General features: G+C 36.4%; 1 protein-coding gene across 2 annotated transcripts in view; it reads left to right on the top strand.

Annotated features, from left to right (window-relative positions):
* KLHL1 (kelch like family member 1) overlaps nucleotides 1-17,539 on the top strand; it is a 362,590-nt gene that overhangs the window by 199,506 nt on the left and 145,545 nt on the right. For both annotated transcript variants that reach the window (XM_049647049.1, XM_049647048.1), the window contains one exon: nucleotides 15,334-15,546. In XM_049647049.1, the coding sequence (XP_049503006.1) occupies nucleotides 15,334-15,546 (213 nt within the window). The remainder of the gene's footprint in view (nucleotides 1-15,333; nucleotides 15,547-17,539) is intronic.

Here is a 17,539-nt window from a genome sequence, read left to right as displayed (position 1 = left end):
GCCTTGCCTGATCCCACTCCTACCAGACCTCTTACCCCTCACTTCCCTTCCCCCCGCCTTGGGATGCTATTATAAGACCTATTATAAGAGTAGTCACAGGATTAAGAGTTGTATTTATGGCTAGTGTCCTAATACATGGAAGCTAGAGGGAATCAAAACAAAATAAAGATACTAAATACTAATTTAAAAAATATTGGATTGGTGGGAAACCTATATATATCAAGCAACCAGATGTCAAATTATTCGTTTAGGAGAATACTCCAAACTGAGAATAGTTGAGCCTTTGTTCATATCCTCTGGCAGTGAAAACAAGAGGTAAAACCTTGTGCTTGCTCCCCCCAAAAAACATTTTTTCCATAAAGAATGGCACTGGGTAAGGGTCAGGTGGATTGGCACAGACAAGATAATCTGTTCCACTGCCAAGATGCCTCTAGCAGAAGACTCCTACTAATTTATGGAGTACTGAGTAGAGGAGAAAGTGAGGGGAAAGGGCTAGGAGTGAAAAGGTACAGAGTCAAGGTAGATTGAAGTGCCTCAGCTGAGTCTCCTGATCAGGAGACCTCTTAATGGGGGAGCCTAAGCTATGAATGCAGATACCTGTATGAGCATGGCCGGCCTTGGGGATGTGAGTCTTGACTACAACTTTGTTCAGAAACTGTAATGCCTTAGCTGTGTAACAAGTCTGGTATGGAAGGGAAGCTTTCCTTTATGAGTCCTGCCAGCCAAAGCCTTGCCATTGCCTATGATTGGGCCTGAAAAATCACATATAGGATTTGTTCCTGGAGCTGGACTCCTCAATTCCATCTCTTGGTCCTTGAGGGCCTGAGCAAGAAGCATGGGCTACCCATCATGGGCTTGAATGAGCCAAAACTGAGAGGCTGTGACCAGAGCTGGTTAATCTAAGATAACAAACAACAAGGGGCATAATCAAAATCACCCCAAGTAGGACAGTAAGGTGTCCTTATTGGAAGATTGGAAGAGTGAATGTAGCCATGATTCCCAACTATTACCAAGGAAAAGGTGTGCCACATCCATTAGGATCTATTCTAGATAGCCAGAAGCCCTATGGACTTTGTAATTGACTCTTTTACTTTATTAGTTTCATTGATCCATATACATGAGATGTTAGCAAAAACACAATAGGGTAAGGATGAGTATAGGGAGGAAAATCTGCTATGTTAAGGGAAAAAACAAAAACAAAACAAAAACAGCCTTGATGTGTGCTTTGTTTCAGATGTTCTGGTTACTCCCACCTGTCACAGGAATTTGTGGAATTTTAGAGACACATTTCACTACTGCTATGCCAGAGTTCAGTTTGCAGCAATGCTCTGAGTCAAGATAAATAAGGTTGTGGCACTTGAGATACCATAAAGATCCATAGACAAATACCCACTTGTATGTAATGGAACAACAATCAAATGTTTATCTGTAGGATCAAGATGTTGTCATATACTCAATAGCCACTCAAATTCAGAGCAGTGGCCACTGCCTGGAACAGGTGTCTCTGTAAATTCAGTGAGATGGAAGTCACATGGGGTACCCATAGGAGAAAGAGAAGAGAATTGAGACCCTGCCCCCTTCCACTCTTACATGTAGCACTCAGGCTGAAGGTACTCATATACTATCAGTTCAGAACTGGAGGGAATCCTCCACATCAAGAGCAAAATGAACAGTCTATCCTATCCATGATCAGGAATGCCACATTTGATCCAAGCCTAAAGGTAGTCAACCCATGTCTTCTGGCTAAGGTCTTCTTAGGAAGAAAAGACAAATCTATTTTATATGCTGATATCCATCCCTTGGGGTTACCAAGAACACAGTAGCAAGGCCACCGTAAGGAACAATGTTTGAACTAGAGATCTCAAGTTGATAGCCATTCTTTTCAAGGTTTCTATAGGTAAAACTTCAAGCTCTACACCTGAAGGGAAAATGGAAAAGGAGATTACTGTCTCTATCTCTCGCATTTTAATAGCCATCCTGATTGCCCATCTATTTGAATTTTTGTAAAGACGCTAAAGAGGATGGAAGAATTTTGCAGAGTCCCCCGTAAAGTCCAAGGTGTCAATAGCTGTAAAAATGGGGTGTACAATTGAAATAAGGGGACAGACAGCCTGGTCAAACATGCAGGGCAAATGGGAAGTACTATTTTATATAGTTACTGCATTGCTCCAGACTACTCACCTGAAATTCATGGTCCAGGCTGGGGTTTTCTTGTTCCTTCCCATCAGCCCTTTATACCTTACTGCTATTTTCCATTAAAACACTTAACTTCCCCTGTGGCTTGTGAATGATACACAGCATCGTGAGTATATCATATGCCCTGTGATTAGACCTACGGGGGTATAAGTTGGGCTGCAAATTTCAGGGCTGGTATTAGATGCAATGTATTTAGGAAACCCAAATGAGAAATAAATATTATCTTATAGGGCCCACATAGTGTGGCCTAAGTCAGTGGAATGTACAGGCAGGAATGACCAGACCAAACCTGGAGAAAGTTTCACACTACATTCAAGATCCAGTAGAACCTCCTCCATATGGGGTGACAGACCCAACATTCTTCCTGAAAAGATCTTCCTGGCCCATTGGCTCAAAGAATCTGTCCCTGAGTAGAATTATTACTCTTGGCCAGAGTCTGGTAGGTGATTCAGCTTTTCCATGCTGTTCTGGCAGCTTCTGACAGAAGAGGCAGTCCATAGGCTCAGTTTGGGATGTTGTCTGAATTTCCATGCGATATCCTCCATGGATCCCAGCACATCTGTTTGTTCTGGGGAAAAAATAATTCATTCTCTATGTTTAGATGACAAATATGGCCTGCCCATTGGTTATGTTCTTTTTCTATGTAAGAAACTTTCTGGTGAGCATCTACATGGTTAACAAAAAGATACAATTGTATCTAAATCTCTGGTCCCCACAGAGAGGTGAGAAGGCCTGTTTTATATGCCAGTCTGAGGCTTGTCACTGACCTTACCATACAACCAGACCATTAGCCATAGCCCATGATTCAGTGAAACTAACATGGCACATTTGCTGTGGTGGCCTAGAGAGCCATCTGTACCCCATGAAGCTCTGGTCATTGTGCCACAGGTCTTTTCTCACAATCTTCAAGGGACAGATCTCTCAGGTTGGATGGTAGCCACACCTCATTCCATCTCAGTAGAACTTAATTGGAAAGAGCCATCAGAGAAGCTCAGCAGATAGTAAGCAAATGACTCATAGTTGTGAAGTAGTTTTACTACCAGAAATCCCAATCATGTCATAGATCTTAACAGAGGACTCAATTTGTCTGATACAGGAAGCTCATGAGTCTCCTCTAGTGAAGTGGAAATAGTACATACAGGGCGGGGTGACACCTGGCCTGGCTAGAGTCTTGCGTCTTCATGAGTTGGTCTCAGGAGTGCCCACCTACTTCTTAGGCATAGCTGCAGAGAAGCCACTGTCTCCACTGGCCCAATGGGAACTCAAGTATAGAGACCTCCTGGATCATGCATGGGCCTGGTCTCTGACAGCTCACTGGGAATACTTAGCCTCACTAAGTTTAATAAGATTACCTCCTTCATTTTGACAGCAGACTCAGTCTCAAAGTTTTCATGAGGCTATTAGATGAAGCCATTTGAAAGGGCTGTCCACACTTTTTCACTAAAGCCATAAGCCTGAATATCCACTGAATTGCCAGAAGTCTGTCTTTGCCTGGCACTCACCGAAGGCTAACCTAGAGCTCCATCCGATACACCTCACTGTGTGAGGGGTCCATCACCAAAGGACCATGAGCAATAGCCAGGGGCTGCTTTCCTACTTTTTTAGAGCCCCTTTGTTGGATTCCTCTCTTTGTAAAAATTCCCTGGTTATTTAATCAAATACTAATCTAGGTATTGCTGTGAAGATACTTTGCAGATGGAATTGAGGTAACTAATTGAGTTCAATACAGAGTGATTATCTAGGATTATTCAAGCATAATGGCATGAGTGCCTAAATGTAGAAGAGGAAGCCAGTAGAGTCAGTCACAGAGATGTGGCAGAATAAGAAAGAAGAGACATGAGGCAGAAGGAGAGGCAGGAGAGATTTGAAATGTAGGGATTCAGCCTGCTTTTGCTGTATTTAAAGATGGAGGAAGGGACATGCTCAGTAATGCAGGAAGCTGAGAATGACCTTCAGGCAACAGCCAAGAAGGCAATGGGGATCTCTGTCCCACAACCACATAGAACTGAATTCTATGAATGCGCTTCAAACAGATTCACTCTCAAAGACCGAAAGTGAAGGAGCCTTGCCAACATTTTAATTTTGGCTTTGTGAAATCTGAAATAGCACACCAACAGAGCCACACCTTGCCTGGACTACAGAATTGTGAGATCATAAAGTCATAAATGGGTGTTTTTTTAAGCCGCAACATTTGTGGTTATTTGTTACAGGAGCAAGAGGAAACAAATATACAAGTTTATCATTCTTTTTACTTTAAATAGACAGAAAAAAGATTATTTAATAGCTTTATCAAATGTAAAAATGTATATTTAGCTTTTGTTTTAGAAATAATGAATAGTTACTTCATATAGAAACCCTGGGATGCCAATGTATATAGCCTATGAGAAGTATGAACATCTAACTTTTCAGAGTAAAATACTTGCCTCTTTTTACTACATTTTATTTATAAAATATAATAATATTCCATGGACTTAGTTTGGCACCAACTTTCATATGTAATGCATTGTATGTAAACATATATGTTGTAATGTAGCTAAGGGCTATTTTATTTGCTGAGAGATAAATTAATGGCATGCACTAAATTATTATTTGGCAAACTGGAGGAAAATTTATTATACATTTACATAAATACTAAAGGGATTATCCTCTTTCTTCCAATTGTTTTACATAAAGTATTCTCTTTCGTTAATTTCCATTTTACAGTTTTCTTGGGAAGAATTTTTATAGCTTGCTTTTGATTTTTACTTGATTTTTTGACAATGATTACAATTATGTCTGTTGTTTAGAAATTTTTTATAGATGTTAAATATAAGAGAATATACTATTCTGTAATTTTTAACATTGGTTTAAAGCAGCTAGTAAATTAGTCCACCCCAGAAGGGAAATAGTCTAAATCCTTTTATTAAGCAATAAATGCATGCACAATTATAATTAAAATTTTACATGCTTCTGTAGAGACCATTTAAACCTTAAGATTGCAAAATTGTAATGTATTCTTTGTTCCAGAATGTTAATGCTGTTCTTAACTGCAAACTAATCAATGTGGTTATGTAAGCAACTTCCATACTCACTCTTCCGTTTTGTTCTACGCATACTTTTTACCCCAACTGTCAGGCTATTTTAGATTATGCATATAACAGTCTTTCCTGATGCATCATTTATGTTTACACGCATAAGAACAAAAGACTATATAAATACAGGTTGACAAAACAATCCTTTTTTGGTCCTGAAAAAAATTGTTTTCTGTTAAGATAAGGGATAAACTTTCTTTCAATTTTCTGTAAGCACAGAATGAGCACTACCTGATAAAATACACATTTTTATGCACCAAAGAAGATTCGTACAGCCAATTTTCTGCAAGATGTCCTTGTAAGGAAGACAGAAATACTATCTTATGTTAAAATTCTGTTTTTCTAGAAAAGTTGTAGAGGATCATTATTTTAATGTTTTTATGAGGCATTGTAACTCCTTTAAGAAAAAGTTTATGTGATCAGGTGTTCTGGACATTTTGCTACAGTGAAAAGAAACAGCTTTGAATTCATAGGTATGCTGTTACCTCCAGATTTAATTGGCAATATTACCATTTCTCCCGTGGGCTGGCACAAATATGTGCCTCTTATAAAGATTGTGCAGAGATTTTCATGTTCCTCTTTTTTTTTTTTCATCTGCTACCTTCCTCAGTGATTTCTATAAGACACCCAAAAGAAACTTGGCAAATACTAATGGAAAGCAATTTACGAAGGGAGGGGGGAAAGATAGGTTTGGGCTCTACCAAGGAGTATATGTACCTAATATTAAGTTACAAAAATCAATACTACTACTCTAATAATTTATGCATACATAATTACAGTGTTTCACAATTTGCAAAGTAATTAATATGTTTTGGAACAATTACTTTTCCATTAAACCAAAAAAAAAAAAAAAAAAAAAAAGGAAGTAGAACTGTTTAGCTGCCTGGGCTATTCCTGGTAGTGATGTTTATAAGTGATTTGTATATGCTCCCTTCTCCCTTTTCCTACATATTAGTAGATAATATATCACATATTTAAGTTTGAATAATTATCTCCAGTATCAAAAGCAAGCCAAATTATTACAAGGGTTAAAGAATCCCATGAAGATACTTGCATTTCATTTGTATAACATTGTAAAGTTTAGGAATTATTTCCTTCTAAGATCAATGTGCTAGAAAACAAATTAGAAAAGGTTTATAGGCTAGGTGTTTTTCCAGAGCCCATTTTCGAGGTGAGAAGATGGTATCTTAGAATAATTAAGTGACTTTTCCTGAGAAATCTTGACTAGAGAGTATTAGAAAAGGATGTTCTCCAATCCTTCCTGTTGAATAATTATCGCTTTTTCCACTATAATTTCCAAGTTATCTTAACTCTTTAGCAATATTTTTTCAGAAAAGACTTCCAGTCATAGACTCATATATTTTTTAAGGAATTTAAAATAATGAAACTATCTTTTGTCTGATACAATAATCTTGAAAGATGACCATCAGAAATCATTTCTGATAATGGATACAATTTTAGAATTATTATAAAAGGCTTCTATTTAACATTGATACTCTAATATTTGGGAGGGTAGTTACAACCAGTTAAGTAACCACACTTAATAAAGGGAAAATAATTAATAATGAAAATGCAACCATTCCCTGTAGTTTTGCAGATTTGGATCTTGATAATTTATCTGTAGCTAAAGAAAACTCAGAAGAGGATCCATATACAGGTGTGGCCATTAATGCTTACTGCTATTATTAAGGAAGGGTTTGATATATAATTTTTTAAATATAATTTATTGTCAAATTGGTTTCCATACAACACCCAGTGCTCATCCCAACAAGTGCCTTCCTCAATGCCCATCACCCATAGTCATTTCCAAAGCACTGACAAAATTGGTAAGAAAAACACTGTCAATTATATACATTGACAACTCTTTGAATATTTCTTTTCCTTGTTTTATTTGAATAACAAAAATTATATATCTACCTATACATATACATATATATGATTGAAATTAGATTTTTATGCAATGATTGTTTAATATTTATGTTGCCTTTATTTGGAAAATGTCTTTGGGAAAGTTTAAAAAAGTTATATGTAAATGAACAACGCAGAGTCTGTAAGAATATATTTTTAAATGTTTTAATGTTTATTTATTTTGAGAGAGAGACAGAGTGTGAGTGGGGGAGGAGCAGAGAGAGAGGGAGACACAGAATCCAAAGCAGGCTCCAGGCTCTGAGCTGTCAGCACAGAGCCAGATGCAGGGTCCGAACCCACTAGTCATGAGATCATGAGCTGAACCAAAGTCAGACGCTCAACCAACTGAGCCACCCAGGTACCCCCTGTAAGAATATTTTTTATTTTCATTTTATTTGTTCTCATTTCTGAAGGAATAAAGAAAAGAATGCAGGTCTGCTCTAGCATAGCTTCTTGGTTTTGAAGATTAGGATCCCTTAGAAAGATTAAACAATGATAGTTCTGTAGCCTTTAAAAGTCATAAGAGAGAAAAATATAATCCTCACTATTTGAAATGCTGATCAATAGACTAAAAAATAGATTTGCCTTGGAATTAATGTAAGAATATTATAAGAAGGCAGTTTTTACTTCAAAATGAGGGCAATTTTCCGGGGCGCCTGGGTGACTCAGTTGGTTAAGCATCCGACTTCAGCTTAGGTCATGATCTCGTGGTTCATGGGTTTGAGCCCCATGTAGGGGTCTGTGCTGACTGCCCAGAGCCTGGAGCCTGCCTTGGATTCTGTGTCTTCCTCTGTCTCTTCCCCTCCCCAACTTATGCTCTCTTTCCCTCTCTCCTTCTCCCTCTCTGTCTCTCAAAAACAAATTAACATTAACAAAAAAAAATGTTTAAATGAGGGCAATTTTCTGCCAGAGCTATTCAGCAATGATATGGGCTTTCTTATAGGGTAATGTGTTTCCAATCATTGAAAATCCTCATTCGGTGGACAGTGCACAGAAAAGTACATAGACTATACATTAAACTAAGTAGCTTCAAAGATTGTTTCCAATTTGAGATTATCTGAGGTCATAGAAATTCCTGATGCTGGGGGCACCTGGGTGGCTCAATGGGTTAAGTGTCCGACTTCAGCTCAGGTCATGATCTCACTCATGGTGTTGAGCCCTATGTCAGGCTTTGTGCTGACAGCTTGGAGACTAGAGCCTACTTCAGATTCTGTGTCTCCCTCTCTCTCTGCCCCTATTCTGCTTATAGTCTGTCTTTCTCAAAAATAAACATTATTTTTAAAAAAAGTAATTCTCCATGCTAGATAATGATATGAGAATTAGATCACATGACAGCAACATGTCTTTGGTGCTCTGTGAATCTGTGATTCCATGAGAAACATTTCCTTGTCTTGGGAATTGCTATTCCAGAGAGGAAAGGTGTGTATATTTCCGAACTCACACTCCTCCTTGACCTCATTTACTTCGCTTGTATTCTTATAACTTTGACTCCATTAAATTCTCCATTTTTTCTCTCTTGTGATAAAATATCTTATAATATCATATTTTCCTTCTCATTAAAAAGTACGTTCTTTAGGAGCCAAAACTTTTATTTTTTAGTCTCCGTATTCTTTAGCATTGTGAATATACTAGGCAGAGAAAAAAAAAAAACACTCGATAAAATTTTGTTGACTACATAATCAGTAAAGAAAATAGGGAAGATACAGAAATGTGAATGTAGACAATACAGCTAACAATAGGAGGCTAAAGTGAAGGGTAGGCACAGATATGGAATGGTAATGGCTGATGCGTATATAACACTTACTAAGTATCAGCTACTTCTCTAAGAGAAGTAAACATAATTTAATCCTGACTCTTAATCCTCACAACAATGCTATACAGTGGATACCATTTTTATCCCATTTACGCACAATGAATCCAACTTTTTAATCACACAACGAGTGGATAGCAAGGGTTGGGATCTAAATCCTGACCATCTCTCCAAGTCAGTAGTAATATGTGACTCTCCATAATCACCATGCCACATCATGGAACTCAGATATATCAAAAAGAGGTGGAAACAAAGTTCAGGTGAGCATTTAAGAATCAAGGTGTACATGTGTTGCATAGTTCAAAGTAAGACGGGAAATCTAAACTAGATGAACAAAGAAGAAGCAGAAGGAGAACTTAGTCAAAGGATAGATAGCCCAGATAATATAATAGGACAAGAGACTGAGTACCTAATCCCAGACCTATTGTGACTAATGAAATGACTGTGTATGAGCCCCTCCAGCCTCAACATTCTCACCTGTAAAATAACAAGGTGTTATTTATCTCTTAATGAGTCTCTATTCCCTTTGAACTCTAACGTAGTATTCAAAGAGTTCAGAGAGCAACTTTGACACTGGGATTAAAAATTAAAAATTCAGGCAGGGAATGTAATCAAAAGCCAAGGTTTTAACTTGAAAGGGTTAGTCTTGACACCAGTATATCAGTGTAGTAACTTCAAGGTAGCTGATGTAAGAAGCCCTTGATAATTGGAAGAGATATGTCTCCCCGCCCTGCACTTCTAGAAGGTTTAAATTCTAGAGGCAGTAGAAAGGGAGAGAGGGAGAGGGAGAGGGAGAGGGAGAGGGAGAGAGAACAAGAGAGAGAGATCTGGATCCTAATAGTAGAACACTTTTTCCTGACCCTGACAATCTTTTAGGTAATTGGAAACCTGATATTTCTTAAAGGCATCAATCTATAAAATAAAGAGCTTAGAAATTATAATTTAAAAGATTGGGAATAGTTTCTTAGGTTTATGTAAGGGTTTTTAATGTAACTATTTTTTTTTTTTTACTTTCTCTTATGATATTTATTATTTTCCTGCGGCTGCCTTAACAAAGTATTGAAAGCTGAGTAGCTTAAAACAACAGAAATTTATTCTCTTATAGCTCTAGAGGCTAAAAGTCTGAAATAAAGATGTCAGCAGATCCATACTCTCCCTGAAAGTTCAAGAGAAGAATTCACCCTTGACTTTTCCAAATTCTGGTGGTTCCTAGCAATCCTTGGGATTCCTTGGCTAGTGACAGCATGACTTTTATCTCCACCCTCACATGGCCTTCTTCCCTCTGGATCACCTCTGTCTTTACGTGGTGTTCTCACTGTATGTCTGTTTCTGTCTTTTAGGATACCAGTAATTGGATTAGGGACCACTCTAATCCAGTATGGCCTTATTTTAACTTAAGCTACTTACATCTGCAATGACCCTATTTCCAAACCTCACATGAGCTTTCAAGTGGATATGAAGTTTGAGGAGACCCTACTCGATCTGGTGGTGCATCATGTAACTTCTGCTTCAATTCAGAATTTAGACCAAACATTTGCAATCCATATCTATATAATAAGCCTCAGCCAGAGGATGTAGCCAATTCTCAGGCTCACCTTTCAGTTTTTCATTTATTTGATAATCTGAGTCTCCTAATAATTCATCCTTTTAACCAATAACATTTTAGATGGACAATGAATTCTATGGCCTCTGGTGATTTGGAACCAAGCCAGAGATTCTGTGGTGGTCTGGCAAAGGATTAACCTTCCCAATATAATGCTTAAAAAAGCAATTAGGAGGTTCTTCTAAGTGGGGTGCCTGGGTGGCTCAGTCAGTTTAGCATCCAACTCTTGATTTTGGCTCAGGTCATGATCCCAGGGTTGTGTGATCTAGCCCCCTGTCAGCCCGCTGAGCACTGGGCTTGGAGCCTACTTGAGATTCTCTCTCTCCTTCTGCCCCTCTCTCTGGCTAGTGCGCTCTCTCTCTCTCTCTTTCTAAAAATTTTTAAAAATTAAAAAAAGTAATACTCATAAAAGAAAAGAAAGTTCTTCTAACTGACCTCTGATCACAAAGTGCAAGATGGTAAAACATAAGTTTTAACTCAGTAGACGTGCATAACAGTGGTTTCTATGAGTTAACCATAATAGTTTACCATGCATAGAGTGTACTACTACATTGGGAGTAGCTGCTGATGAAGTAAACAATGTTAAAGTTTATGTTAAAGTTATTTGAACATTAATAAAATATTTTACTACAATTTAATACTCATAATTTTAACTACATCAATAACTAAAATATGATAATTGAATAGATTTACTTATATTATTTTGACCTGATATTACCATTAATTGTTAACTGACCTTCAGAATTATGTCCAAAATTAATTTCTACTGGAACTTCAAATCAATTACTAATTATTGATATGTAACCAATAATAAGCTAAGGGAAGACAATAATATAATTAAGGGAGAGAAGAAAATTAATATTAGAAAATATTTGTGTCACATTCATGAAATAATTAAATAAAAATGGTGAGGAAATTCTGTTCCAAATAAAAAAATTATAATTTTTATAGTTAGCCACATTATTTAAATATTATGAAGTGGAAAAAGTAGATAGTAAAATTTAGTCTTGCTCTAATTAATTAAGATTATTTGTGTCTTATGTAGTGGCAACTTAAATTCGGTGCTAAAATCTTCTTTATAATAAATGTTTCACTCTATGTGTAAAAATTGTGTGTCTATATTACTATTTAATGGAGAGACTGTCAAATCTTTAAAATAAGTGTATTCCATTATATGGTCTAAAGTAAACTTTCAATATTATTTCTCTCTCATTCTCAGTGAAATTGACATTCCAAATATGGCAATTTATACCATATTACCTGCTATTATGTCTTTGTTTATATGCTTTCCTCTAGTTGTAATACTATATCTTTCCATTTCCCATTTTCTTTTTTTTTTTTTTTTTTAATTTTTTTTTTTCAACGTTTTTTATTTATTTTTGGGACAGAGAGAGACAGAGCATGAACGGGGGAGGGGCAGAGAGAGAGGGAGACACAGAATCGGAAACAGGCTCCAGGCTCCGAGCCATCAGCCCAGAGCCTGACGCGGGGCTCGAACTCACGGACCGCAAGATCGTGACCTGGCTGAAGCCGGACGCTTAACCGACTGCGCCACCCAGGCGCCCCATCCATTTCCCATTTTCTAGTTGACACTCCTAGCTATATTCTAGGCCCATTTGAGAAACCTGCTTGGCAAGTCATTTTCTAAGCACTGCATGTTTTATAGTGTCTCATGTGTGGTATGCTTTTTGATGCACATCCATTTTGTTCTCCTTACTACAGTTATCTGGGACCATATGTTATGTGTTCAGTAAATCCATATAGAATGAATTATTGAATAAGTTTAAAGTAAAGTTATTGCACAAAAGGTAAATAGGCCAAAGAACTTTTATGCCTTTCATTACTTGATCTTCTCTGACAAGGAGTTAGCTAAGGTGCACAAGCAATGTATGGAAACTAGTGTGAATTTATATTCTTTTCTTCTTCAGTGAATAGAACATAATGAAATCAAAACAATTACCAGAAGCTAGAATAAGCAAAAACAAAAACAAAAACAAAAACAAAAACAAAAAAAAACAAAAAACAAAATACCAGGAAACTATTAGGCAGTGTATCATGAAAAGGGGACTTGATGGAGAAAACAAAAAAAAGCAAAGAGAACTTCAGAACTCTAAAATATGTAAAGGAAAAATAATAAACAACATACTATACAGTGTGACAGATCCAGTAATATCTGCTACTAGCTCTCAATGTCCAGTTTATTTACTGCAGTTTTTTCAAACCTGGCTTGTTCCCAAAAATGTAGTATGCCTTGCAAAGACATAAAATTATAAAAATATACTCTAAATCAGATTCAGGAATAAAAGAAAAAAATTCTGCTGTAGTGATGTTAAATGACACCTATTGGAGCATCTGAAAAAGAAATCAAACTATAAAAGGCTATAGCCTTCCTATGAGATAGATTTCAATTTAACTCTAAGTTTTCTAAAGGCCAAATAAAAAGAGAAATCTGATCAATTTCATAATTTACAACATCCATAGTAAAAGCAAACCAATTTACTCAGGAGAAGTGCAATTATTCCTGCTACTAAAACCTGTAGGAAATTTCTCCCAAGGGTCATCATAAAGAGACACTGTAAAATATAACAAAATATGCCTTAAACAATGTCTTTGATAGACACCACTAAGAGTTTCATAGAACTGCTTTTTTATGGCACCCTTTACTGTATACTGCTGGTTTAGCTATACAATTCTGTGTGTAGTTTAATAGAGGCATAGATTTTTCAGTAACTCGAAAAATAGATGGACAAAAACATCTTTCAAAGATTTCAAAGCCATCTTGATCTCACTTTTTATCAAGTTCTTTAGAGAAACTTGGTGGCACTATTTCTCAGAACACTCTATTGGTTACTTCAGTAAATAGTTACTGGACATCAATAATTTACATAGTACTACATTAGGCACAGAGGAAACACTGGGGACAAAAATTTCCAGGAAATCAGCTATTCTGTGATGTCAATTAAATGTACATAAATATGAAAAATGACCTGAATGAAAGTAAAAGTTGACATGCTTTTGTGACAGCTGAAGGCATTTCAAGCCTTGGATTCAGTACCAAGGATATACTCTTAATACAGGTTAGGTCTGACTTAGAAAATGTGTTTGGATTTGCTCTGACATACACAGTAATGGGCACTTGCTGAATCTCCTACTCAGCTTTAGGATAATCATAATGCCTTTTGGGGAAGAGATCTAGTCCCATCTCTTTTACATTTTTTTCTTTAATAGGCATGTATTGAGATTTCTACCAAAACTGTGATTTGAGAATTCTTACTTATATCTTTGTTGGAGTTGAGACACAGAGGAAGGTGGAACAGAAGAGGCAACCAGTCAGATCTGTCTTCCCTAACCATACATCAGCCCCTGAAGCCTGTCTGCTAAAATACAAAGTTTTTGACAAGTCGTTTTAAAAATGTGTTTGAAAAAACTGCACTGTTCTGTACTAATTCCAAGATTTTATTCTTCTCTACAAAGATCATCAACACAGCAATTCAATAAATATATACTATTCACCTGCTATGTTCCAGGATCTAGATATATAAGGTTAATTGTCAAGGTGTTTGTCTCAAGGAGCTTCCAGTTTGTGATGAGACCCCCTAAGTACACTGAAAATTAGGCCACAGTTTGGTAACTGCTGTCTCAAATATAAATACCACGCACTGCAGAGGCATGATGGATGGGGCAGCCAGATCAAATGCAAGCAGACAGAGGGCTCAAGAAGCCCATATATAGCAAGTAGATGTGGAATTGAGTCTTGAAAATGACAGAAATTAGGAAAACAACATGGATGAAAGTCATTTTAAAGCGATAGAGGGAGAGAGGGAGGACATGTCAATCAGGATGGAAATTGAAAGAAGAGTAAGTAATTTTTGTGACTGGAACACAAATAAGGTGAAGCCGTGTAGTCTTAGAACAGAAAGAGGTCAGACCAGAAAAAACTAGTGTGGTTAACCAAGAGATTTGAACCAAAAAACAAAAGTAGACCAAACGAAACTAAGCAAAACTTCAGAGTAATGGCATACATTTTATGTTTTAGACACATTCTATCATTATTATAGGGGCTGCAGTAAAGAAGCTAAGAATAGAGTCAGGCAGAGTAATTAGAAGGTTATGGCAGCAATCTGGAAGAAAATAAATGGGGATCTAAATTAAGCCAGAGAAATTGTGATGAGAGGAGGGAGGTATGAGAGATAATAAAAGGGTGGAACATACGTGCTTTTGTGACTTCTCTGGCCTATTTGTGCTATATTTGTTTTTTTTTGTTTTTTGGGAGTTTTTTTGTTTGTGTTGGGGTGTTTTTTTTGCTTCTAAATAAACAATGATGCATCTTATAGTGTCATTTACTCTCTATGTAGTTTCATTCCCACTTTCTGATTCATGTATAGGTAGTCAAGCTTTAAAAAATCTGAAATGCTATTCTCTTCGTATTCACCAAATCTTACATAGCAGGTCCACTTGAAACTTGAACATTTAATCACTTAGTACATTCTGCCTGCATAACAAAGCTCAACATTATAATCCTCCAGTTATTACAAGATCTGTGCTGTCTCTGATACATTTACACTTCAATTACAATTACAATGCTTTCATTTTAACAGCTTCTAGTTTCTGAAGGATTAAGTCTCAAGGATTATGTTATAATGAGAACAAAGGTTATTGACGACTTTTCTCATTTCTTTCTGAGATGCTTTGCTAGCTAAATCAAAGTGAAGCCAAATTTATGCCAAGATGTTTTCTCCCTGCAGGAAAACATAATGGAAGTTATGAGAAATCAAGAGTTTTTACTGCTTCCAGCTGAGGAGCTCCATAAACTCCTGGCCAGCGATGATGTAAATGTCCCTGATGAAGAAACCATCTTCCATGCATTAATGATGTGGGTCAAGTATGACATGCAGAGGAGATGCAATGACTTGAGTATGCTTCTTGCCTTTATAAGACTGCCACTGCTTCCGCCACAGGTAATTGCATGTGATGCTGATAAATGGCTACTATGTGTTGAAAAATCCTACGTTAAAAGTAACATCAAAATATAAATAAAAGGATAATAACAACTTAAAATAGAAAATAATACCCATAAAGCATTTGGTAACATAGTCATGTTCAATTAATATGTATATAGTAAATGCGTGCATGCGCGCGCGCGCGCGCGCGCACACACACACACACACACACACACACACACTTGAAGGCAGAAAGTCCAACCATTTCCCAAACTAAGTTTTATGCCCCTCCATTACCATTTTCTTACAACTGTTCAATTATTAAAGAAAAAGGAGCATCACACCCTGTTCATTATTATTCCTCACAATTTTATTTTTACTTTTAATCAAATACTCTTTTCAGGAAAATTTGGTGATGGAAAATGATGATGATAGGTCTGAATCCCGTCTCTGCCACATATTGACTCATGTTCATATAACTATGAGAATGTCACTTAATGTCTCTGATATTCAATTCCTTTATATATAGAATAAAATTGTGCTATCACACAAAAAATTTGAGAGGATCAAATTAGATAAATAGTATCTAGAAGATGTTTAAAACTTTGCAATTAATTCCCTGGTTCCCTATTTTTACAATCTATCCATCTGCCTATCTTCTATATAATTTATTTATCTAGCCTAAGGTGTAATAATATGATCATTTTCTGATGAAAATACATCCTTGAAGTATATTTTAAGGCTCAATGCATGAGATATCAAACCTCTATAGATGGATAAGACATATACTGACGGGGTTCATACTTATGAAACAACAGCCTTTGGCAGTTGGGATTGTGAAATCTTTAATAATTGGAGCTAAGGAGAATCCATACACCAAGTGAACCAACCACCTCCTTTGATTGATGAGTTATGTAAGACACAGGTGAATTGATAAGAACAAGTTTATTCAGTTCGTAAGAAGAAGAGTATTTTTCTCTGATTTGGAGTCTTGTGCTTTAAACTAATTTCTAACGTTGCAAAATTATCTATGTGCAGCAATGTTAACATGGGGTTTCTGTCTTCTCAGGCTATCCAAAATAAGCTTGAAGGTAGCTCTTACCTCCGCAATGTTAGATAAAATTGTGTTGTGTATACATTTTTTTTCTGGTAGCTGTGGGGGGCCTGTAACATTCACCTGATCCTTCTTTTGGATCCATACAACCCTCAACACTTTCACTAATACATATATTACTAAGAATGTAATACAGGGAATTAGGGCACTGGGAAAGAATGACAGGCCAAATATAACATGCTAATACGTGAAGTGAGAGGTATGGTCGTATATTAAGATTGGAAAGTTAAAAAAAAAACACTGTGTCAAAATTGGGATAACAAATCAAACTTAATACAGTAATAATTGTTTTTCATCTGGCTGCTGAAATGAATAAAGTAATAAAAACAGAGAAAAAGAATTTATGGAAATCCTGCCTAAGCAAATTATATAAGATTATCCTAATACCAGGATTTTAAAAGGGAGACAAATGCATTTAGGTAACTAAACAAAGAATAAACTGTGAAGCCAAGCACTGGATTTGTCTGCATCTTCCATCCTAGGTTCTGACGCAAGATATTCTTTGAAGCCTGGGGATCTTCTCTCAGGATAGAAATGGCCAATGATCACTATTAGCCAAAAATACCATACTCATCTGTCATCAAAAATGGGAGATGCTTTTACCTATACATCTGTCTATACTATTCCATCAGAATAGACATGTACATCCTATTAGCTTATTTGTTCCTAAGGCTACACATTAAAATTATAGTTTTAATTCTTATTGGTTCAGCTGATTCATCTTAATAAATTAAACTATTTATTAACATTAGAAATTAAGATATATATTTTTGATGTAACTCGCTAGTAAAAGACTTTTAAGTATACTCTTATTAAAGTGTCTAATAGGTATAAATATAGCATATATATATTCTCTATTCCTCATTTCTCAAACTAGGGCCATTCCAAACTAACTTT

This window comes from Panthera uncia (assembly GCF_023721935.1).
Source record: "Panthera uncia isolate 11264 chromosome A1 unlocalized genomic scaffold, Puncia_PCG_1.0 HiC_scaffold_16, whole genome shotgun sequence".
Taxonomy (NCBI): Eukaryota; Metazoa; Chordata; class Mammalia; order Carnivora; family Felidae; genus Panthera; species Panthera uncia.
The sequence above is the reverse complement of the archived record's forward strand: the minus strand, read 5'-3'. Positions and strand labels throughout refer to the sequence as shown.